The sequence below is a fragment of the Electrona antarctica genome (genome assembly GCF_951216825.1).
Source record: "Electrona antarctica genome assembly, chromosome: 23".
In the NCBI taxonomy this organism is placed as follows: domain Eukaryota; kingdom Metazoa; phylum Chordata; class Actinopteri; order Myctophiformes; family Myctophidae; genus Electrona; species Electrona antarctica.
In genome coordinates, this window is record NC_136804.1 from 26,015,314 (window position 1) to 26,041,172 (window position 25,859).

Genomic DNA, 25,859 nt, shown 5'->3' on the forward strand with positions numbered 1-25,859 from the left:
ATTGAGCCCGGAGTCGGGACCACCAGGGGGGTCCCCACACGATTTAACATTTTCCAAACATGATTGGCCAAATGGTCAAATAACATAAGAAAGAAGCACAAATTGCTATTTTACAGTCATTTCTCCCTGCAGGCAGAGTAGAGGGTCTCACTTTGCTGAAAATACTGATTTGTGGTTTTAGAGACAATTAAATGGCTAAATGTTTTGTAATTTGTAAAAATGAAAAATAAAATAAATAACAAGCAATAGCCTACTATAATTATTATACTGATTATAATATATAACAGACTAACAGTACACAGACCATTTTGATGAATTGAACATGGTGGACCCTCTTGTAAACAAGTGTAATGCTTAATTGGGTCGTCCACTCACAATTAACAGCCTTTGTATTGAGTTTGTGCTTGAAATGTACTGTAATTCTGCAAACTGTTAATACATATTTCAATCAATCAATCAAACCACGGACGGAACTATTATTCCCATAGGTTATTCCGATACTCGGGACAGATTTACTTGGAGAACAGTCCGTCCTGATAATAGTTCCGTCGTGAAGATGGCGGAGTATGTGAATATCGTCCGAAGGGCTTTCGGGCAAATAGGAGGTCACGGTGGCCTGCGTGGCCTTCTCGTTCAGTTCTTCAGGTTAGTTTGTTGTTAAAATATATATACATAATATATTAAGTGATTGGCCTGTCGGTGTAGAACAACGTTTTGTGTGTGTTGATTTAATGAGCAAAACAGTATGCTGCCTTGCCAAGTACTTCGGAGTTCGGATTAGCTGTTTACTAGCAAAACAGGATGCTTTGTCAATGTTGACTAGTATTAAAACAAAGTTTATGATTATGAGACTTCATAACATGTTTTATTTAGATGGTTCTGATAGAGCGTCATTCTTCCTATCCTGACTTGTTTCACGAACCCCAAATACCTTGTAGAAGCTCAGCGCAGGCGACAATGTGTTTGTTTGTTATATTACCATGATCTAACATTATTATCACTACGTTCACGTTGACAGGGCAAATGATATTAAGACTGGACCATTGGTTGGTGTGGATAAGTATGGAAACAAATACTTTGAGGACAAGCGCTATTTCTTTGGTAAGGACTCGCAGAAATTAGAATAACATACTTGAGGTGTGTGTGTGTGTGTGTGTGTGTGTGTGTGTGTGTGTGTTCAGATGTCACAGCTAATAGATATTGTTGTTGATGAGGACAGTAGAGTGACCATTTTGGAAGGGGCATTTTTTACCACAGTCTGGAAGAGGCATTCCTTACCAAGGTGCCAGCGTCTTAAGGATGCTATTATACAGCTTGGCTACAAATGTAAACTACTTGTGTTCATATTTGGAAGCCTCTGTAAAGTCCATAAATCAGTCGTGAGGGACCTGCAGATTGCAGGCATGCCCAAACCAAGAGCTAAGGCATCGGCAAAATTCTGTTCAGTGTCTGCAATAATTGGCAGTCGCCATATATGGAGAAGGTGATGCTTTCTGTACCCGGCCGTGATCTGTATCCTGAAGCACCTGTAGAGTTTTGAAGTTTGCGCATCCACTATTGTTTGTGTTCAAGAATTTCTTGTAAAGTGTGTGTGTGTGTGTGTGTGTGTGTGTGTGTGTGTGTGTGTGTGTGTGTGTGTGTGTGTGTGTGTGTGTGTGTGTGTGTGTGTGTGTGTGTGTGTGTGTGTGTGTGTGTGTGTGTGTGTGTGTGTGTGTGTGTGTGTGTGTGTGTGTGTGTGTGTGTGTGTGTGTGTAGACATGTAAAGTGATTTACGTCAAGCACCGCAGCACTGCTTTTCATTTGTCTTTAGTGTTTATATCCACTGAGAGCTACTCTGTCTCCGTGACACATTTTGTGCCCAAGACGTCTGTGGACGTATTTGGTATATAAAAAATCATAACAATGTTTTTGGTTTTTTTTAATACGTGGTGCCAAAGTTTGTGTTTTCGCCATTGAGAATGCATTGGGCGTTTAAATTAAATAACTCAGAAACTATAAAACATTTCAAAGTAAAAAGTTCCAACATGTGTCTCCACAGTCAGCTGAATAAAAAAAAATGAATGGAGTTCAGTGTTAAGGTGTGTATTCTGTGTTTTCAGGACGACACCGCTGGGTGCTTTACACCACTGAGATGAATGGGAAGAACACGATGTGGGAAGTGGATGGCAGCATGGTGCCTGCTGAATGGTACTTCAACTACTTTATAGAGTAACCAGAAGGCTCATCCCAAAACACACTCGCCCCCATTTTTTTCCGTGGACCGTTCGCCCCCAGCGGTTCTTGTATTCTTGTATTTGTTTTACTGAGGTTAGGTTTAGTTAGGCTGGCATAGTTTAACTGAGGTTAGGATGAAGAATATGGTTATGTTTAGGCATCGCTTTACTGAGGTTAGGTTTAGATATACTTTCCGAATAAGGTGAGGTTTAGGCATAGTTTAACTCTGCTTAAACCTATAAATGTTACATTTAGAAATACCTGGTGTTGCTGGTGACCGTTCCGTGGTTTGACCCGGGTGAGCGTGTTTTGGGGCGCGCGTTCTTGTATTCCTTTGGTCATGTACACACACACACACACGATATAGCCAGCAGCTACATTTGATGTAATCATGCCTTATGTTAGTCGGAAAGAGAATGAGAGAGCAATACTTACAGCTTAAATCACTATTAACCGCTTAAACCTTGTGTGTGTGTGTGTGTGTGTGTGTGTGTGTGTGTGTGTGTGTGTGTGTGTGTGTGTGTGTGTGTGTGTGTGTGTGTGTGTGTGTGTGTGTGTGTGTGTGTGTGTGTGTGTGTGTGTGTGTGTGTGTGTGTGTGTGTGTGTGTGTGTGTGTGTGTGTGTGTGTGTGTGTGTGTGTGTGTGTGTGTGTGTGAATATTAATTGGAATGTTTTGAAACAAGTACATATCTGGGGGAAGTGACACCCTTTTATTTGCACTCACACCTTCTATCATAGATTGGCTGAAACTTCCAGAAATTAGTATGGCGTTTGTCGTAAAGAGAGAGGTTATTCAGAAATAAAAGCTTTGGCTATATTGTAATATCCGTTACTAATCAAGAGAGCAACAAAACATCTGGCATAGCATGACATGGTGCGCAACACAATCCAAACCTACCAAAGTGTAATTTCATACATAGCAGGTATTGTCTTAGCCTAAGATTTAGACTCTCGTAGATGTATTTATCGAAGATGTCAGAATCGATAAATACATCTACGAGAGTAAAAATCTTAGGCTAGTATTGTCCTCTATCCCAATAGTCTATTTTTATAACTAGCCCTTACCCGTTGTGAGATATTGCCCCCCCCCCCCCCCCCCCCCGGGGGTACTGCGCCCTGAGCGCATTTTTAATTCACTAATAAATTCATTATTAATCAATGTGTAAAATCAAAAAAGGGCTTCGTTAAGACCTCCATATTAGTATGGTCAATGCCTGTGTGAAAAGTGGGAGTGATTGGTGCAGGCATTGAGGAGATACGGCGGTGTTTCTGACAGACACACATTCAGACATTGTCAGAATTATAGTATGATGATGATGATGATGTTGATGTTTGCGAGTACTATAGATATTGTGTAGTATTGGCAGCCTATAAACAAGGTGAATGCACTAAATGGAGGAGGGAATGTGCGTGACATCATTATACCTATCGCAACGCGAGGCTACATCATACCCGGATGTTATGCGGGAACACAAACAACTTTCTAGCCTTGACAGCCCATACATACAAATAGAAAAGTCCTCATTAAACTAACTTTTTCACTTTATGCATGCGCATACCCTCTATTCACAAAATGAATCTACACAATAATCATAATGTTTTGTGTGTTACAATAAAAACTAAATGTTTTAAATTAAGTGGATCACCATGGAGAGGGTTTAAATCTGTCAAGCCGGTCGGCGGTCACTCATTTCATGATGTTTCCATCAGGCATCGCTGGCTGCATTGCATGACAGATGACCCACCAACCACACATCCCCCTGATCCCAAGAAGTTCCTCGCAGAGATCCACCAGTTCAACGTCAGTGGCTCAGCCCAGCAGTATGTGCCGTACTCCACCACACGCAAGAAGATCCATGAATGGGTTCCTCCCAAAGCTGAAGCCCAATGACCTCACTGAGACTGCCACATATTGTGACAATTAATTCCCTCACTGTAAATTATAATATCCCGCTCCTGTACCAACTTGTAACCTTAATAAAATCTGTACAGATGATTCTGATTGTTTACAGAGTCCATTTTGTCAAACTCCTGTGGCCACGTATTTCCTAATTACCCAATGCATGGCATGATGCGGATTCTAAAAACGCCTTCTAAACCCTGACCTAAGCTTTTTTTTTCTTTTTCTTTTTTTCAATACTGTACATACTGTACACTACAGAACCCCAAAATGGGTTCCCGTCCAGAATGGGTTAATAACTGACCGTTTGAATGATGTATTGCTATTTTGTTTGCACGACATATATTTGTTATGACTGTCACCATAGGTTCTTCTAGCCTTTGTGTTACAGCGAGCCTGAAGTTCAGGGTACAAGGTAAGTCTTAACACACACGCACGCGCGTGCACTCACACCCACACACACTTAGTAGGATTATGCTGAGCTGAGACAGTTGCAACTTGCAGTATTTCACACCTAGGTGCTCTGGGTGTTTTAGTGCTGACTCCATGTCAGATGTTCAAGGCATCAGTGTGAGTGTAGTCCATAGGACCGACCGGCTGCTGGACCAATTCAACAACACTAGGGAGGATGACTAGTCCTAAATTAGACCGACACTTTCATCTATGTGAGTTGACACTGTTGATTTCTTGATCAATGATTGATTGCAGAGCCATGTCCAAGATGGTGTTTGTCGAACATGTTTTCATTTATGTTAGCTGTTAGAAACTATGGTATTGTGTTAAGTTGCTGCAGAAGGAAGCCCTATAACTGATGATGAATAATCTGGTATGTGAATTTTCTATTTTTAAAAGTTTTAAATGAAAACTGCTGATAATACGCTGTGTAGGCAATGTTCTGTTCTGTGCTGGGCTTGCACTGTTTTGCTAACCTGACTCCGCCAGATGGGGCAGCAGTTTTGCTGGAGGCTCCATTGTTTTGCCTGTTGTTGCATTTTCTGAAGTGACCAAAAGGGGGCATTGTTTCCTTTTGTGGTGCCACCCCTGTTCCATTATGATCCAAAGTCATGAAAGGACTTTGGTATTCTCTTAAAGCAGCATTTAAATATTTGCCAAACACTTTGCTTTCTAAATGACCATCTTTATAGAAACCAGTTGGGACTTAACATTGGAAAGGCCGTATATTCTTTTGTCCATACCTTTTAAAATAATGTAGTTTTAGTTTTACTGTGCTCCGATCCACATTTTTCAATTACTGTGAGTGGTAGTTTCTGTGTTGCACTGCCTTAGGCTTGTTCTATACAGTATATCACATTCGCAGTCTGATTAATTTTACAGTGCACATGGAGTGGAGATGATCTCTCTTGTGGCCCCCCTCCCTTCTCTTTTTTTGTTGACAATGCTATACTGTAATAGTGTCAGCCGGCTCTGCTAGTGATGTCAGCAGGGCACCAGAGACCAGAGAAAGGCAGAAGAGCGTTATCTTGGATAGGAACTCACCTTTTCTGTACAACATTCTGCTTCACTTCATCTCCTTGCCACCTGCCAACTCCTAAACCTCCTCTGTCTTCTCCCCTTAACATCAGTGTCTTGTGTAAGTGTTTCACTCTCTCTTCTCTTACCTCTCTTCTTATCTTGCATTATTCATGGCTGGCCGCTTTTCATATATTAATTTGACTTATAATAGATGACTGCGTTGCTACATTGATGATTTCCAGCCCCTTTCAGAGGGATTGTGCAGTAACAATACCAGAAGCCCAATTATGCGGTGCATACTCCTCATGTGCGTCTAAGCACCCCCACACAGCTCTCAGTGAGGGAAGAGAGTTGATCAAATGTGGCAGATCTTAGTACAAGTACCATTGAGGAGTACCCATGTGGGTAATCCACATGATGTTTGTGTGTGTGGGAGTAGGAACACAGTTCCTGAGAGGCTGTTATCTGGCAGAGCAGAGGAACAGTGCGGTCAGAGTGCTCTGTAGAGTATTCCCTCCAGGCAGGGAGTCTGGGAAGAGATTCCTGTATCCTGTCATGGACTTATTTATTTCCTTTTTCCTCGGTGCCTCCCTCTTCGCCTCCCCGTCTTTCTCAGTACCTTCTTGACACCTTACTTAATGCCCCTCTCCCCCGATTGGCCAAGGAGGTCGTAAATGATTGAGTGGTGGCGTTGCTGTGGTGTAGCGTGCCAGGGACCAGTGGAGAGGGTGGCTGATAAGGATCTGAAAGCTCAGCCCCAGGGCAGCTTCATGCCTTATAAGGCGGTACCGCCCAATTCCCCTGCAAAAGGAGGCAGAGCACTTTAAGAAAAAGTACAGAGCGGAGCAGCCGGGGAACACTGCTTAGGTCGGGACAAGGTGGAATTATAGGATGGGATGTAAGTGTACTCAAACTCTGGACAGGGAGTTATGGTGTGGGAGCGTATGGGGGTGGGGTGTGAGTTGAGCGAGGTGGCAGCTAACACTTATCTCCACTTGCAGGAAGGGAAGCCTCTGACAACACAGCAACAGGGTTGCGCTTTCTCTGTCTTACACACACACACACACGCACAACTCTCTTAGAGGGTAGCCCCTAAACAGAGCAAGAGCGCTCCCTGACGTGGAGGAGTCTTATGAAGGTGGCTGATGTCCTCAGGCTCTGAGGAAGAGGAGAGATGAGGAAGCACGTCAGCACCATTCCACTCATTCATGTGACAGAGGTAAAACTTGTTTGTATACTTTATCGATGTCTGAAGCACCACTGTCTGTGTTTATTTGTGTTTGTCTACAGTGCAGGTTTTCAACCCGTTTCATATCAAGGCCCATTATTTATTCAGCATTTGAGCCACGGACCACCATTTGATGACATTTAGCCTCTCAGATCTTATCGTTGGATAAGACTTTGTCCACAATTCCATGCTGTATTGCTGTTGGTACCATTAGGAGAGATAACAGGCAAATGTTGATCAAAATAACAATTCTTCTACATTCTCTAATTGTGTAGACTTCTTGTAAATGAACTAATGCAGATGTTTAACAATAAATTAGCTCTCAAGAGTTAAAGATCTATAAGGGTCCATTTGGTTACCAACTCCCCATCATTTAGCTGGGGACCTCCTGGAACCCCCTCAAAGCCCACTGGTGGTCCCTGGATCACTGGTTGAAGACCACTGGTCTAAATCATTCTGTTTATATATGCAGCAGCCCTTTTAGCTCTCTCTTTGGGGAATGACACGAAGCTATGAAACATGGTTATTGCCCTGAGGAGTCACATGCAATCAGCATCATATACTTCTGCACCTTAACTTCTGTTCATGTGCAGACTTTGACCTGGTGGTCACATGTCATGAGTTGTTTATTTCAGAGAGATACGAAGAGCCACCTTTCCTGCCAATGAGTTGCCTTACCCATTTCTCATGCCCAGGAACTGTCTCATGACAATGTTGTCAGGACATGGCATTCTGAACATAAGATTGTTGACTGGATTCAAAGATGAAAGATATTATTATATGGATGATGAGGGCTGAAATGAATTCCTTCAGATGGATAGGATGTATAACTATAGCATATCAGAGATGTTGTTTTGGTATACAGTACACATATACACTACAGACATGCTGATACATCAACTTAACTGCAGCAGCAGCTTACCAGAACAGGGAAGGGTTGTGATATTTGACAGTCAGTTGCAGTTTCAAACGTGTTGCACCATGCCTGTGTGTGTGTGTGCGTGTGTGCGTGCGTGCGTGCGTGCGTGCGTGCGCAATTTGACCTCACTGCTTACGTAATGTCTACAAGAATGTCATTATAATAAACCGTAGATCAAGCACACCCGCTACTGACGGCTCACGACTCACGAGTTCCTTTCTTATCTCTTTGTTTCAGAAAAGAATGTTAGTGAGGTTTGCTTTATCAGACTGCGGGTGCCAGATGGCCTGATTAGAGTCTCTGTCTGTCCTCACAGTATGTCCATCAGTGTCACAGCCATGTAATATCCCTTCTGACTGTGCATAGACTATTCTATCATCTGGGGGCCTTCTTCCTGCAGAGCACCTGGCCTGTACTCTGGTGTGTGTGTGTGTGTGTGTGTGTGTGTGTGTGTGTGTGTGTGTGTGTGTGTGTGTGTGTGTGTGTGTGTGTGTGTGTGTGTGTGTGTGTGTGTGTGTGTGTGTGTGTGTGTGTGTGTGTGTGTGTGTGTGTGTGTGTGTGTGTGTGTGTGTGTGTGTGTGTGTGTGTGTGTGTGTGTGTGTGTGTGTGTCAGTGGCGTATCCAGGAATTACGTTTTGGGCAGACAAGATGTGTTAATTGTCGTCTCCCCGCGCACAATCGTAGCACTAAAGGTTTTCAAAGAGATATACCTGCCAGACGAGTAGGATACAAAGGCTGAAAGGCATGCATTTACATTCCAATCAGCAACGGCCAATCAGCTGTCCATTAATAGTTCTCAGGTCTTGTTTTTGTCCTCTTTTTTTCTCATTGTATGGATTTTTGCCAGGCCAGAAATGGATTTGGACAGACCGACAGGAGACATGTGAAAATATAGAGGCTTAAGAAAATGGTTAGATCCTGTGTGGGGCAGGACTTAGCTGGGAAGAAGAGAAGCTCAGTGTTGTCTGGGTTCAGCTTGAGGTGGTGAGAGGACATCCACCGTGAGATGTCAGTCAGCCAGACATGATGCAGTGATGTGCTCTAACACCTGAGTACTGTGTGTGTGTGTGTGTGTGTGTGTGTGTGTGTGTGTGTGTGTGTGTGTGTGTGTGTGTGTGTGTGTGTGTGTGTGTGTGTGTGTGTGTGTGTGTGTGTGTGTGTGTGTGTGTGTGTGTGTGTGTGTCTCACTCCCCATATGCCTGCATGTTTTTGTGTAATTCAGTGGTTCCCAAACTTTTTCATGTCAAGGACCCCCAAATTGACCCCAATTTATATTGTAAAATCAATGTTAATTTAAAGGTATATTCAGAGATTTCACTTCTTTTGTTTTGTTGTGATAATCCTCCCTACTATAGAGTGTGCTGACCATATAAGTATAGTTCCTCCCTGTCCCCAGTTAACCCCTGTGGTCAAAAAACCTTAGGTTTCGTTTTTGGCTAGGTGGCCCAGCCTTCATCCAATCAGGATAGAGAGGGGCCTTCCACCAATCATGATTGAGTGGGGGGTGCCTTGGTGTGCGTGCTGTTGGCCTGTCGCGTGTCCCCCCACAGTAGTGCGTGCATGTGCACATCTTGTTACCGGGGCGGACCGTTTTTTTCCCCCCAAATCACTGAATGCTCCTTTAACTCTGAGAGTGTACAAATGGTTCCGTTTGTAGTTACAGACCCATAAGGGTCCATTTGGTTCCAAACTATCATTTAGCTGGGGACCACCTGGCACTCCCTCAAGGACCCCTGGGTGTCCCCGGACCCCACTTTGGGAACCACTGCTGTAATTAATGTGTGCACATTTGCAAGAACCTCAATAGTATTGCATGTTTAACTGTTATATAACATGTCCTTTGAATGAGGTTCCTGAGGCCATCTGTGCCGGTTTAAACCATGCCCAGACAAAGGGAGCCAAACCAGTTATTAACCATTCTTGGAAACCATTCTATCATATGGTGCATCGGAAAAGGGCCTGACCTGATAAGACCTGAGGCCGACTCTACAAATGCCTTCTAAATCTTTTCTAAACCTCTTTTAAAAACCCATGTTAGTTGTTCTCAAACTATCTCATGTCAAGGACCTCCAGAATTATATGTAATTGGCCGCGGACCCCCGTCTGAAAATATGTTGTTCCAGGGACCCCCCCAGAAGCAAAGATTTGAGTTACAAATGTTCACCGTGAAAGAATATCAAAGATTTGACGTGGCACTCGGTGCCGCACTATGAGCTTGTAGATCTGCTATTTTTCAATGCTTAAAACACCAAAAGGGGTTCCCACCCTGAATGGTTTAAACCATGCCCAGACAAAGGGAGCCAAACCAGTTATTAACCATTCTCAGAAACCATTCTATCATGGTGTATTGGAAAATGGCCTGACCTGATAAAATAAGCGTAATAGCTCGGCCGCACAACCCAGTAAATAGCCGAATGAATGGAGCATAATTATATATATCAGTATTATATCTGACGGAAAGCAGACTTACACAGTCTCCCGTCTTTGCTTGCAGCTTTTGTGCCAATACTGAACCTGGAGGTGTATTCACTCACTTAACACATTGAGAGCCCACGCTTAACTGCCCAAAATCACTTTCACCTAGAAAATCCATTCACATTTTTTATAATTCAGCTGACTGTGGAGACACATGCTGGAACTTTTTACTTTGAAATGTTTTATAGTTTCTGAGTTATTTAATTTAAACGCCAAATGCATTCTCAATGGCGAAAAAAACAAACTTTGGCACCACGTGTTTAAAAAAAAAAAGTGTTTTGATTTTTCTGATTTTTTTTAATAAAAAAAATAATAAAAAAAAATAAAAAATAAAAACTTTTTTTTTTTTTTTTTTTTTTCCAAGACGTCCACAGACGTCTTGGGCTATGCACGTTGCGCAATACCCAGGACGTCCACAGACGTCTTGGGCACAAGATGTGTTAATACAAAGGATGTACATTTAGATGTATTTATAGTCTACCTGTGGTCACCAGTCACCACAGGTGCTATGATAACCAGTGTGGCGTCTTAGATAATATGCATCGCACGCCTCGATCTTTGCTTTGTTTTCCTTTCCCCTGTTCCTACAGTCCGTTTATCCCATAATAGTGTTGGTATCTTTGAGGACATCATGGCGTAAAGCCTAACAGTATATACATATATTATGTCCCATAATAGTGGTAATAACTTTGAACATAATGAAATTGTTTATTGTTTATTGAATGGATCCCCATTAGCTGACTCCGTACATAAATACATAATTACAAATACATTCAACAAGATTAAATACATGAAAATACATAATTACAATGTATTCTATAAAATTAAATGCAACATAAGAATAACATTATGGTCATGTGGTCAGCTGTAACAAGTGATCCTTTAAAGCATATTTGAAAGATAATTTATTTTGTGTTATATTAATGTGAGGTGGTAACATGTTCCAAAATGATATTGATCGATACATAACTGTTTGTTTAAGGAGGTTCGTTTTTGGAGCAGGGAGTGTTAAATGACCGAGGCTGGCAGTTCTGGTGTTATGATTATGTCTGTCACTTGATTTTAATTAACTGTTTGAAGAAGTAATCTGGTGTTTGTTTAGAAATTATGTTTCTAACAAACATGAGGACATCATGGCCGTAAAGCCTGATTCGTCCTACAGAGATGACGACGGTGTTGCATGTCGAATGTGACTGATATTCAAGCTTACGACGTGGCGTCATCATTTCATTTCGGTGAGCAACACCACCGTGTGATGAATTGGGATTTAATGTGTCAACATTTCTACGGTGGTTTGTGTGCTTGTATTAGTGTGCTGCTGTTGTGTAGAATGAATAGATAATGTATTGTCTCTTTATGTCTGAGACTTGTGGATAGAGCACTGGTTGCCAAACACTGGGTCGGGACCCATTTGTGGGTCACGGACACATTTTTATGTGTCTCTTTTTTTTTGTTTCCCTCCTATATTTTGTTTTGAATTAAAACATAATAATAATAAATAATTCCATGAATAAATAAAAGAAAAATCTAAGAAATTCCATAAATTAGAAAACAAAAGGTTTAAGAAGGAGTGAAAATAGCAAGATCTACAAGCTCACAACGTGTCGAGAAGCGACACGTCGTGAGCTTGTAGATCTGCTATTTTCACTAGTTTGGTTTCCACGCCACGGAGCCTTAGATATAGACAGAGTTACGCAAACTGCGTTTACTTCATGGGGCCAGTCCAATGGCGGCTCTCCTACATAGACTTCTATTGAGAATGGGGACAACCAACTGGCACAAGTCCTGGACCGGAAGTAGGCAGAAATGCATTGGACTCAGGCAACACTCCAGCTTTAATGATCTTAAATCCCTTTATTTTAGATTGTTTTGTAGTAATAGTACAACATAAACATTAAAGAGATTAGTTGTTAACTTGTTACTGTACAATACTTTAAAACAGTTGTCATGTTGCACACATGCTTAAAAAAGCTCTTATTTGCGCCGCCCTCGTTGAAAACAATGTATTTCCAACTCCAGCTTGGCTCAGTTCAGGCTGCATGAACAGCACTCGAGCGCTCAGTTTCCGCCCCCTCAATATCGTAACTCTTCTATTAGATGGCTCTGCCCGGCAAAACCGCGTCTAATTTCTCTTTTGGGTCTTCTTGGACTGAAAGGTTTTGGGAACCGCTGGCTAACCAGTGCTGGAGTATCGCAGTGTGGGAGCCTCGTGACCTTACAGTATTAATGAGGTCAACGCTGGCCTTCCCAGAACCTTCCCCAACAGGCCCAGTGGAGCAGCTGCTCTACGTCCCAAAGTGGGGTTCTTGAGGGAGTTCCAGGAGGTCCCCAGCTAAATGGGGGGGGGGGGGGGGTCCATGAAATTAATCGGGTTGAGAATCACTGCTAGAGCCATACAAATCTTCTCTTATGGAGGTCCCTGGCATATCTTTTCAAATGGGGGTCCGCAGGCTAATTAGAGTCAGTTTGGGGGTCCTTGACATGAAAACGTGTGGGAACCACTACTCTGGTCGGGCGATACACAATCTGCTGTCACAGCGACCTCTGTCTCGCTCCATCGCTCCCAATTAGACTTGGAAACCTATGTGTGTGCGCCCCGGTGTGTAGGATTCCCCGGCATTGATGATGATGATCCCTGACCCTGCTGGACCACAGCCCCTCCTGCCAACACCATTAGAGACTAGAGAGAGAGAGAGTGGTTTTTCTACATTAATTCCGTTTCTCTCTCGGTCTAATTGTCCATTTACGCACGTTACCCGCCATGCGTACCGTGTACAGTGCACGTGTCGGCTGTCACTGTAAAATCAACCTTCCATTTCATTTCCATTTCTCTCCCAATGTTTTAATGTCACGGGCAAATGGCTCAATTTGTTGTACACAAAAGCACCTGCGTATGCATTCACATGCACACTCACACGCGTCAACATGTTGACGTGTTAACTACTCATTATGGCCAATTCCATTGAAAACCTTAATTGTAGGTTTGAAATGAGACAGTGTGTGTAAGTTGTAATTAGAATCAGGAGGTGTACTGTATTATCCTTCTGTCTAAAAGTGTGTGCGTGCGTGGGAGGGGGGGATGTCTAAATAACAGTCATCCAAATATGTTAAGTATTTGTTCTCAGTCAACCCTCAAGATGAATGAAATGGTGTGTGTGTGTGTGTGTGTGTGTGTGTGTGTGTGTGTGTGTGTGTGTGTGTGTGTGTGTGTGTGTGTGTGTGTGTGTGTGTGTGTGTGTGTGTGTGTGTGTGTGTGTGTGTGTGTGTGTGTGTGTGTGTGTGTGTGTGTGTGTGTGTGTGTGTGTGTGTTTCTGTGTGTGGATTATACAGTATATTTAGCATATAACCTTGTCTGCAGCTGGTCCGTTTTGAAAGAGGGAAACATAAGCGTGTTTGTTAAATTTACTTTATAGTCTCGTCTCCTTGCTTCGCCCCCTAGCACTGCTAGTCAGAAGGAAGAATAGTCTATTAGATATCTCCTCTCACACTCTCTTATGTTTTATGTACATTTCACAATACGGGATCTGACACACACACACACACACACACACCCCGAGAATGCTACTTCTTCAATAAATACAAGTACGAGTAATTTGCTTTGTGAATGGAAAGTTGTATACCTGATAAAATTAACTGAGTGCATGTGCTCGTTTGCATTGTGCGGATGCCTCTCACACACGTCAGCAGCCATTGCAAATTCACCTGTCCTTTTCATACTTGTGCCACTGGTAATTTGTTACCATGGGAACCTGACAGACTTCTGTCAGTTGGTTCTGATTGCAGTCACTGTGGTTGCCACCCCCCCCTCGGTTTGATTTTTAAGGGGCGCTAGCCCCTTCTATAAACAGCTCCTCACACGTCTCAAGATTTGCCATCTGGTCATATGTCCGCTAAATTTTGTCCCCAACCGTCTCAAGTTTTGCCATTGGCGATGAACGGAGAAATTACGTCAGAATTCCGCTAAATATGACGTAAATTAAACATCAAAACATTAAACGCCATTGACATTGAAGGGAAAATTTACGCCATATGAAAACAAGCAAATCCGCTAACCAATCAGAGGCAACAGGCATTCTGATTGGCCAGAATTAACCAATCACAGGCAACAGGCATTCCGATTGATTGGCCAGTATGAGATGATGCATGATAAGAGCTGATAATTCTGCTAAATATGACATATCAAAACATTAAACGCCATTGACATTGAAGGGAAAACTTGCATCATATGTAAACGAGCAAATCGGCTAACCAATCACATGTTGGTGGGAGTGCTTAGCCAATAAGGGACCACCTTATGTACCTTATGTAGCAATGTCAAATGCCCGCTAACATAAATTGATGTACAATGACAAGAGCGCCCCTCATTTCACATGGGTGTGATTTTTTTTTTAAAAGCATGGCATTTCCTACCACTTTTATGCAGATGACTCTGCATAACAGAGTTATATGACAGGCAAGGGTAACTTACAGCATTCAGTTTAAGATTTGAATGTTTGTGAAAACTCATGTCTACTCCTTGGCTACCTTGGCTTTCGGAAATTACGTCTATGGACTTTTAATGATGTAAAAAAACCAGAACATCATGTGACATCATGTGTCAGGTTTATGGACTTTCAAAAGTTTGTTTCGAGCACTTTAAACAAACATGGAGTAAACAGAGGCACTCTCACTTCGTCGTCGTCCCCCGTCTAGTGTTTGTTTTGCTCTTAGTATTTTATATTTGTTTTACTGAGTATACGGCACTTAGAAATGCTCGATAAATGAAGTGGAATGGATTGGATACACACATACAGTACGCGCATATGCATGCCTAATACCCATATTTACACACACGCTAACCTGTTGTTAACTACCTATTATGAAGATTAGTTAATTGAAACCCTTAATTATGCCTTTAAAATGAGAACGTGTGTGTAAATTGTAATTAGAATCATTTCAATCTAGGAGGTGTGTGAGTCTAAGCAGAAGCGTAGCGTCCATTGGGCCACTCGGGCACAGGTCAATTAAGATCTTGCCCAGTCTAGCTTCTGAAAGACAGAGGTGAAAAAAAACAAAACCCTACATATTTGGCAGTAACCTCACGTCACCAGACTTTCCACCTCACCTCGGAGTGACATTTGCAGCCCCTCACCCCTGTGCATGCACATTTATCTTGTAGCTAACATGTCCAAAATCACACCAACCCCTGCAAGCCGCCTTTGTTTTAAATGGTCCCCCATTAGCAGGTCGGCAAAACTGATAATTGGCCCTGTCAAATTTTTAATTACACCAGCTGCAACCAGTGGCGTTTCCAGGAATTACATTTTGGGCAGGCAAGAATTACATTTTGGACAGGCAAGATGTGTTAATTGTCGTCTCCCCGCGCACAATCGTAGCACTAAAGGTTTTCAAAGAGATATACCTGCCAGACGAGTAGGATACAAAGGCTGAAAGGTATTTACATTCCAATGGGTGATTGAGGGTCGCGCTCTACCGCAACGGCCAATCAGCTGGACATTAATAGTTCTCATGTCTTATTTTTGTCCTCTTTTTTTCTCATTGTATGGATTTTGGCCAGGCCAGAAATGGATTTGGACAGGCGGACGCCTGCCCTCACCTTATTGTAGATACGCCTCTGGCTGCAACTCCTTGCAAAAACTCGCAACTCCTTGCAACAAAACAAACCACACCAATGCAAGTCCTTGCAACTGCCATTGGGAATAATGGTTGCAAGTAGTTGCATGTTGCAAGGAGTTGCATGGTGTGGTTAGGGCTTAAGGGTGGCAGTGTCTTGAGTGTACAGGGTTTGACAGAGGGCCCAGGTAGGGCCAGCCGGACCCTAATGTTCGGGCCTGTTGAGAACTCTAGTTTTCGTCTGCTGCCGGGCGCGGCGGCTGCACTAATAACTTTGGGGCAGGCCCGTCTAGACTTTGAATGGACAGGTATCTGTCAAAAGGGAGACATCGAAGAGGAAGGACGGGGGGGGGGGGGGGGGGGGGGAATCTACATATGGAATGTCAATTTTGTCAGAACAGGTCAGATGTAGGGTTGCTGGCCGGCTCCATATGCAGATCTAGGTGATGATCCAGTCTTCTCCATGTATGGCTATCCGGGGTTTGATAAGGTCAGTGTCGTGATGGCTATTATTGGATACTGTACCTCTCACTCACGATCTCTATCTACATTTCATGAATCACGACATGGAATTTGATTTCTGCACCGATAATGCTACTTCAATACACGCCATACTTGATGAAGTATGAGTCATTTGCTGTGTAAATGGAAATTATACTACATTAAATGAACTCTCTCTCCATCTGGTGCAGGGGTTGACAGACATTAAGGTCTCAGAGGCACTTGCCCAGAAAAGTTAATTCTTAGAATTTCTTACTCGTGTAGAACACATTAATGCTAAATCCAAGTGATAACTGCTGAGTGGCGACAGTCACTTTGAAAAACGGAATGAGTGCAACTGCTAGTTGTAAAAAGGTAGCATCATGAATAGTCAATTATATTTAATGATGCACTTGCCTGTTGGGCAACCTGAAATCAAACTCCACTTTCCCGAATGTTTTATTTACGTGCCGCGGGCAGACGGACAACTGTTAGTGTCAACCCCTGCAGTGTGCTTTGTTCCTTTTGCTGCATTGACGTGTGAATCAGGTCGTGATGATGTCAGAGCAGCCAGGATGCGTCACTCTCAGACAGATGCTCTTGCTTTAATGTCACAACTTCAACTATCTCTGTAACTTCATCCCTCTGTAGCCCCTCATATCTCAATAGTTGTCATATTTTTCTCAGAATAGACCTCTGACCACTTAACGGTGGACAAAGGAGCTGAAATGCCACGAGCTTGGTGTTTTGGGCTGTGACGTGAGAGGCTGGGAGCGCATGCAGAGATGAAAGAGAAAGGTGACTGTATGGGGGTCCCAGACTAGTACTGACCCCCACCAGCACTCTTTGACAAAGTGACCCTTTAGATCATTATTTCAAAAGGCACCTGGAGCTGGCATACGATCACAGCATCCTTCTCTGGAACCACGTTCATCCATAAACTTTGGTAATTGAGGTTGCTCATGGGAATTAAATCTTCTGATGTGTACCGTACGTGTATGATCCTTTGTGATGGTTTGTTGGTTCCAAAACAAACGCCCACACAGTGTATGTTTTTCATGTTTGAACACGAACACTGACAAACAACTCAGTCAGTTTCATCGTCTCACACCGCTGTAATAAAGTGGCAAGACTCAGTAGGCAAGGCAGGGCACAAACTAATAAATAGTACAAACATGGGTCATTATCCCTGTCAGACTTTGCAGACGGTTGTATAATCCATGTACTGAAGAATTCACGCTGTTGTGAAGTTAGGGATTAACACCTCAGCAGAATTTGATATATCTTTCCCTGAGTTTCAAGTCCCACCAGACTGTAAATTTGTCCCATAGAACCACCACTATTCATGTCCAGTGTGCCCATTCATGTGTCCCTGATTTAGTTCCCCTGCTGGGTACTGACAAAAGACACTGATGGATTTAGGGAGGGGGAACCTGAGGTTGTGTGGGTCTCTTTACCCCACACAAAAATAAATTATGTTGAGCCATAAAAGAGAGAGGGGTTGGTGGGGGTGTGGGGTATAAACGGGAGAGGGGAACATTTATTTAGCCATGTAGTGATCATGAGGGAAGAGAGAGACGTGAGTGTGGGGAAAGCTTTCTACTCCTTCTGGATCTCTGCTGTCCAGCTAAAAAGTCCTTGCCTTATTAAAACACGGGAACACTGTTCTGCTTTAAGTTATGGTGTAATTCTTTTTTCACGTTACAATATACAACAATACACAGTTTTGAGGAAGCTAGTGGGAAGTTCTGGGAACCTGTTTGACTAATAATAAGGGCGGCAGTGGCTCAGGAGGTTGATCCCGGGCTGCCCCAGAATTGGTTTCCTTGAGCACGACATCGAATGCCTAATTGCTCCCAGTGAGCAGCCAGGTTGGTGCCTTGCATGGTCCTCTCCCCATCGGTGTATGAATGTGCGTGTGGATGAATGTAATGCACAATCATTGTAAAGCGCCTTGGATAAAGGCGCTATATAATTGAACACTGTTCTGCTTTAAGTTATGGTGTAATTTTGGCTGTATGGTATTGATGTTGTCCAGTGGTGTGGTGTCCTCTGAATGTGTTGAGCAGGGCTGTATGGTATTGATGTTGTCCAGTGGTGTGGTGTCCTCTGTATGGTATTGATGTTGTCCAGTGGTGTGGTGTCCTCTGTATGGTATTGATGTTGTCCAGTGGTGTGGTGTCCTCTGTATGGTATTGATGTTGTCCAGTGGTGTGGTGTCCTCTGAATGTGTTGAGCAGGGCTGTAGCTGACGATGTTGTTGCCCTACTCACAACTATCTTTTGGTTTTGTGGCAAATGTGCTCAAACTGTCTTCTTTCCTGCCTTGATCTCTTTAATTAATTCAATTTAATCTTTTTATTCGGCCACTATAATTACTTTAGAATTAAGTCTTAAGGCCTAAACTTGATAAAAATCTGGGGAATTCAGAGATTCAGAATATGAGCCGAGAGGAGATATGGGAAGTCTTTTAATTAAAATGACAGGAGTGGAAGATGAATGACATAGGCAAGGATATGATAGCTGGCACACGCAATCACTTGTAATATAATTTGTGGGGAAAGGAATGAGTGTGATTTACAGGCAGAATAGACACAAGCTCAAGAGAGAAGAGGATTAGAGTGAGATGAGTTTTTTGGACTGCACCATTCTGGGGGCTTATGCAATAAAATCAAAGAAAACTATAAAAAGTGCCCTTCTGGGCACAGGTCTCCACCAGGAGGATAGGAGTGTGTGTGATGTTTGGCAAAATGTTTAGGAGTAATATAGTTTGTTTTTTGCAATTAGAGATTAGCTGATAACGGACGGACGGAAGGACGGACGGACGGAAGGAAGGAAGGACACACGGACGGAGTGCAAAACATACTCTCTCCCCATGCCTTCGGCCTGGTGGAGACAATCAGCCACAACGTCTGTGCACTAGTTATTGAGAAACAGCCAACAGGATGCACAGTTGTAGAGTAATTGGCTCTGTCCCAATTCAGACAGTTCTGGCTCAGCAGTGGTAAAATAATTATGTCTTTGTTCTACAAGGGTCTTAACAGTGCCTAGCCTGAACCAACTTCTTAGCTATAACCATGATGTGAACCAATCAAATTACATAAGAGAGTGGTGGTTTCAAAACTTCCAATGGCTGAATAATTTCTACCACCTTAATTTCTCAAGATAGATTTTCTTCTTTTTACCGAATGGGTTCCCAACCACCTACATGGGACAGTAGGTGGTTGGGATGTTCATCAGTATGACTCTGATGAAGACCGCAAGGTCGAAACGTTAGTCTTTGTATACTTTAGCACCTAATAAAAGGCTCTAAATGTCCGTGCTGCTCCAGCTCTTCTCCTTCTGCAACAGTAAGGGGGCCCTTAGATGGTTCAAGGTTGTATTTATCGTTACATCCTGTGCATAAAAATAAACAAAGCAACCTTTAGAAAAACAAAGCTCTCCTGTCCCTGCAGGACATGCAACAGTGTGTGCTTTAGTAGGGCAAAAATAAACACCCACACAGGGCAAACACCATACTAGTAACGACACTTGATGTTAAATGGAAAGATGTCTTATAGCTCAGGGCTCAGAGTTATTTCCTAGGGTTGTCAGAGCCCTCAGTTTGGAGACATGGTCAAAAAATAAAACAATAATAATGTAAGAATCCTCAAGTATTACTTGCACAATGTACATGATGAGAGGTCACTTCCTGTCTGGGTCAAAGACAAAGTAATGGAAGGGCCTAATTACGATGACTTGTGTGCCTGTCGTCTTTCTGTGCCTCGTGCTCTTTTTCTCTCTCAGACACACACGTGCAGTCGTGCACAATACCCCCACCCCACCACAGAAGAAAACACTGAAGTCAGTCGTTTTTTACATGGAAGTCACGTTACAATATACAACAATACACAGTTTTGAGGAAGCTAGTGGGAAGTTCTGGGAACCTGTTTGACTAATAATAAGGACGGCAGTGGCTCAGGAGGTTGATCCCGGGCTGCCCCAGAATTGGTTTCCTTGAGCACGACATCGAATGCCTAATTGCTCCCAGTGAGCAGCCAGGTTGGTGCCTTGCATGGTCCTCTCCCCATCGGTGTATGAATGTGCGTGTGGATGAATGTAATGCACAATCATTGTAAAGCGCCTTGGATAAAGGTGCTATATACGTAATTGCACAATTTACTAGTATTTACCATGTAATCTAAAACAACATTACACACCCTCCGCCTAAACATTCCATAGCAGCACCAGTGTTCCGAAAGCATGTGGCAATGGTTGAGGTCAGTTTGCGTTCACAGCTTGGAGAGAGTCAGGAAGTGGCACAGGAAGCATTCAGAATGAACACAAACATTACTGGTGGGAAGGAGGAACAGTGGCGTCTTGTGATTATCATCGTACATTGCATACATACTTGCAAATGCTTTATTTCTCCCTGCTCTATTCTGAGACTACACTCATTGTATTGAACTCAAATGTATGGCATCTCTGCTTTTCTTGGATAACGGCATTCTTCTGATCTGGTGATAAGATGGTGATAACGTGTAAATAATGTGTGTGCACTACAGTTCAGATATCGGATGTATTTGACCGCAGGGTGTTATTTGTTTTTAAAGTGGATCAATGCAGGCAGAGGCAGGCTTGACTTCAAACATGATGCTGCTGCGTAGCTACAACTCGACAAGTAATGAGCTGCAGCTCCCATTAATGATGTGTGCACAGTACAGAAGCCTGAAGACACTCTGCAAGCACATAGCCGATGGCCTTTCTTTGCCAGATCAATTAAATGTGGAAAAACAGTGCCAGCTCATTTAATTCTGAATCGCCTTGCTCTCCTAACACATCTTTCTTTCTGAGAGTCACACTCACACATAGTTATTGACAAATTAATAAAATAACCAATATGGACTGGAAATGTGTTGGGCAATCAGAATTGATCAAAGCAGAGATTTGTTCTGTGTTTGATGCAGTGTGTGCAATCAACTCTGAACACCCTCGGCTCTCTCACTCACACAGAAATATGATTTAATCAGACTGGATGAGATGAGATTCAAATTCAGCAATCTTGTTCTGTGGGCACTCACATTTCCACTGTGCTATGACCTGTGGGCTAAATCATTGAGTCCCAGAGTGTCCAAGATGTCAGCAGGCAGTGGAAGGCACTCGCATCACATCAATTAACGGCTGTCTGACTCATTCACTGCTTTCTCTATGTGCACTTTAACTCACATTGCTTTATTTCAGTGGTTTTCAACCTTTTTCATATCAAGGATTTATTTGGTATTTGAGCCACGGACCACCATTTGATGACGTTTAGCCTCTCAGACCCAAAACGAAAGAATATTTTGTTAAGATTTTGTCCACAATTCTTTCCAAATTGATGTTGGTAGCATAGGAGAGACAACAAATAACAATTATTCTACATTCTCTAATTGTGTTGTAGACTTCCAGCTACAACTGTTTTAACAGTTGGAGCTGGAACCCCCTCAAGGACCACTGGTGGTCCCCGGACCACCGGTTGGGCATAATAGGCACCCCTTTATTTTAATTAATAATTTTGAATGGCCACTGATATATTTTGGGGGTGGGGGTTAGAGAAAGAAATGAGTGGTGTGTTTAAATTAGTGGTGACAGATGTCAGGTGTGGGACTGGAGGACTGGATATGATGGGATGAATACTTAATAACAACCTGCCAACTGGCCATGGTCACATGACAGAGCCACTGACTAAACTAATTACTTTCTGCTGCTCTATAGCTATATAGACTGTCACTGTAAATCATTAATGACATTGTCAGGTTTTTCAAATGCAGGAAAGAGCAGACAGGTGTTTATATGTAAAACCAAGTTTTACATATGATCGGCTTGATGCAGAAATGCAGGCAATGGATACAAGCAGGTTACAGTCATAGGCACTTGAATAAACACGCTTACACTAATATCACATCAGCATCAGACACAGAAGAGGACAGGGCTTGCACGCACACACACACACTGCGCGCGCACAGAATAACACAAGATGCAAAATGCAGGTGAACACAATGGGTGTGCTATAGCGTGATGCAAGCGTCACACAGCTAGGCTGTGGCACATGCTCCTGCCTGTCCAGCAGAAGTCACTCGATCACCCCCCACCTCCCCCAACCCATCTATGTCATGGGGTGACTCCATAGCAGTGACAGTCAGACATGAGATGAGAGACATATGGTATTCAGTCCCTGTGGCCTGGACCATTATAGGTTAACACTTAACAGACATCAATTCAAACTTTGGATATGTTCTACATATTGGCCTATACTACCCAAGTAGTCATCGCCATGTTGGCTTGTGGTGGACATTTTTGTCAACATATTTTTTTTGCCACGGACATACAAAATGAGTTGACAATAATATTACTCAATAATTATTATTAATAATATTACCAGAAACACATAGATATCCCTGAATAACAGGTCTGTAACTCTGAGGTCTGAACACTCAGAGGTCTTTGCAAATAAAACATTTGATTACCACTAGTAAGCCTACTAGTTGGACTCCTAATGTGCCATAGTGTCATAATAAATAATTGCCATACATATTCTGAAGAAAACCTGGAGATTGACATACAGTAATTGGGTGTTATGATCAAAATAAGAACATCATAATGGTGTGCAAAACAGAACATCTAAAAAATTGCCACAGACATGACGAGTCTTTGTCCGTGTACGGACATGTTGGTGAATGGTGACCCCTGGACTGGTGGATCAGGCATCTAATTCTTTTGTGGGTTTTTTCCCCTTTCTTTCTAGAACCATATGTTAATAAGAGAAAATAATTGTTCTAGATTATTCAGCTGCTGACTGTCATTCTTGTTTTTGCTACTCCATGATTTTATTTGAAACAAAAATAAAATGGGTCTTCTTATTTTGTATAAAAATCTGGGGAAACTGTAAGTAAATTGATAACAGGGTGAGAGAAGTGAAAGTGAGTATATTATTAAACTAGTTAACCTCTGTTACCTCTCCCCTCATAACCTGCATCGCGTCACCACTGGCTTTCCACCTCGGAGGAAAACTCCCTCATAATAGTCCAGTACGGTGGTGGGCGGGATTAAATCCCACATTGTTGTGAGACTCCCACCCTGGGTTCCACCACAGAGGGACAGAAGGGAAAGCGATCTTCGCCGCCCCGGTCGCTGATAGCGGCAAGTATAAGAACTGAAGAACTGGCTGTGATGTGATGTAGCCTAACCTACATGATACATCCCATTATGTCGGAGACTCGGAGGGTTTAACCAGCTTCAGATGTAAAAGCAGGGGCTCGAGTCGGTGAAACTGCTGCTTTATCCCACACTCCCATGGAACTATGAACGGCGCTTGTGTTGCAGTTGGGGGAAAAAAAGTTTATCACAAGTAGAGGGAGACTAGAAATTAAATAAACGGCGAAATGGTAAGTATGACATCCACTGATGATCAATTAGATAATATAGCCTGTATGTTGTATAGGCTACCTCAAAGGTGTGACCTGTTGGCTATGTATGTGGTATGCATGGTGGACCCTATTGTAAAAAAGTGTAATGCTTTTATGGTGTCGTCCACAGTTAACAGTCTTGTATTGACTTGTGCTTGAAATGTACTGTAATCATCCAAACTGTTAATACATTCTTCAAATCAATCAATCAAAAGGCTATCATGGATGGATCATTTCTATCCGCGCCTCTACTACTTAACTAGGCTACTCTGTCTCCTTTTTGGCCACGTCGTCAAAAACTATTTAGCATCTGCTTTGCGCGCGACTGGATAAAGTTGTTTTATGTTGTTGTTGATTTGGTCTGATAGCCCGATTGACCAACACTATTGTGAAGTCACGTAACTAATTAACAAGCAAATGAAGATCAATCATGGACATATTGTATTTATTTCGCCGTGTGACGGGGCTGCTGTCTGTGTCTTGTCACTTCATGCAGGCTGCTGCAGAGCTGAACACACTTCTCTGTTAACTTTTCAATCACGGCATGCTCTTCCCATGCAATGGAAACAAGACCGCAAGGTCTTTTTTCGGTGCTATCCTTTTGGATCAATGTGCTTTGACTGTAGTCTGTACCATGTACTGTTTTGAATTTGTTATTGTCTAATAAATAATCAATCAATAATCAATCCAGCCAGGGCAGGCTACAACAATGCGTGTAAAATCATTATTTATCCAAGGCTCTGTGGTCGAACTGGTCGTTTTTGTTTTGCGTTTGTAAGAGCAGGCAGTTGTTGATGACAGACAGCCAAGCATGCGTGGTTTAGCAGTATAGCACGAACGGATCCTAATCGTTTCTGTCATCAGAAACTGTCACCGGCAGCTATAATAAATGCAGACCAAATGGCACAGAAGGGGCGCGCGTTATTTCCCTTGTTGTCAGCACTGTCTGCAACACTAAAGTCGCAAATGCTTCGCTTTTTGCCTTTCTCCTGTGTTTATAGCCTACCTACCTGTTGTTGCCTTGGCACGCAGGCTGCAGCAGTGATGGCAACAATTATTCAAGAAACATCAACACTGTTGCTTATATACATGACTAAAAACGTGATTATCCGTCATATGATGACCCAGTTAGGGGGCTCACAAAAGCCTCACATAGGCTGCTATGGTTCAGCTTTGCACAGTCTTCTTATGTGAAAAATAAAGGGAAGCTCCGCACACTCAGATCTGCGCACAATCAATGTATTTATTTTATTTAGCAAGCTTTCGGTCTACTGACCTTCCACAGTCTTCTTATGGAAAACACGCACACACTAGATATTTTACATTGACAGTGATGGCATAATTGGCATTCCTCCTTTAATTATTCAATATTCACCACCAGCTTTTTTGGCAAGCTATCACCTTGCATCCATGGCCGAAATCCTCACCTTTTGGCTGACCATCCATTCAATGTATGTTGTAAAAAGCCTGGCTCCCGGAAGGGGATGCTGTGCATTTTGGTCCAAACGGAGGGCAGATTCTCAAATCGGTTGCAAAATCTTCCTTGTTCTGCTATCCATCATCATCGTCATCATCATGCATCTTTCATGACCCTGATGATCAGGGCTCTTGAGTGTTTTTGTGTGTCAGGGAAGATAATTTACATTAATATTCATGGAAATTATCCTTATTACATCGTTTTCAAAGCCCTATGTGATTATGCAGCTAATAATAACCTCAGAGCATATGTGAAACCTTGTCCTTGTATACCCTCATTCCTTGGCCATCTGTTTTCTGTTTCTGATTTCCAGTTTTAACCTAGGTGGTTAAAATATGCTTGCATCCTCCTTCCAAGTTCTATATCATCCTTTTTTTCCTCTGTCTTTTTTTTGCAAACTGTTTGTAAAGTATTCAATCAAACAAAACTATAAGGCCTAGTTTACTGTGGCGCATAAGCCTGTAAACATTCATACTCTTAAAGCTTTCAATCATAATGCATTATGAATCATTTTGTAATGTAATATCAATTCTAAATGCTGCTTATAATAGAGGGTATGCGAGTGACATCATCATCATACCCGAAAGTTATGCAGGAACGCCTACTGAGTGGCAGAAAACGAGCCCATATACTGTACATCCAAAAAGAAAAGTCTTA

General features: G+C 42.6%; 2 protein-coding genes across 3 annotated transcripts in view; both read left to right on the forward strand.

Annotated features, from left to right (window-relative positions):
• Window positions 1-493: 493 nt before the first annotated feature.
• Window positions 494-4,210, forward strand: ndufa12 (NADH:ubiquinone oxidoreductase subunit A12). Its single transcript, XM_079494917.1, has 4 exons — window positions 494-645; window positions 1,019-1,101; window positions 2,100-2,187; window positions 3,925-4,210. Exons 1-4 carry the CDS (start codon window positions 557-559, stop codon window positions 4,103-4,105), a joined length of 441 nt encoding a protein of 146 aa, XP_079351043.1. The 5' UTR covers window positions 494-556; the 3' UTR covers window positions 4,106-4,210.
• A 2,469-nt stretch (window positions 4,211-6,679) lies between these two features.
• The window catches only part of tmcc3 (transmembrane and coiled-coil domain family 3), a gene marked incomplete at its 3' end in the record, with an annotated part of 47,152 nt that continues 27,972 nt past the window's right edge, over window positions 6,680-25,859 (forward strand). Inside the window, exon 1 of one of the 2 annotated variants that reach the window (XM_079494905.1) lies at window positions 6,680-6,806. In XM_079494905.1, the coding sequence (XP_079351031.1) occupies window positions 6,762-6,806 (45 nt within the window). In that variant the 5' untranslated portion in view covers window positions 6,680-6,761. Of the gene's footprint in view, window positions 6,807-23,602; window positions 23,705-25,859 lie in introns of those variants that run through there. The other variant, XM_079494906.1, reaches the window with a different exon arrangement.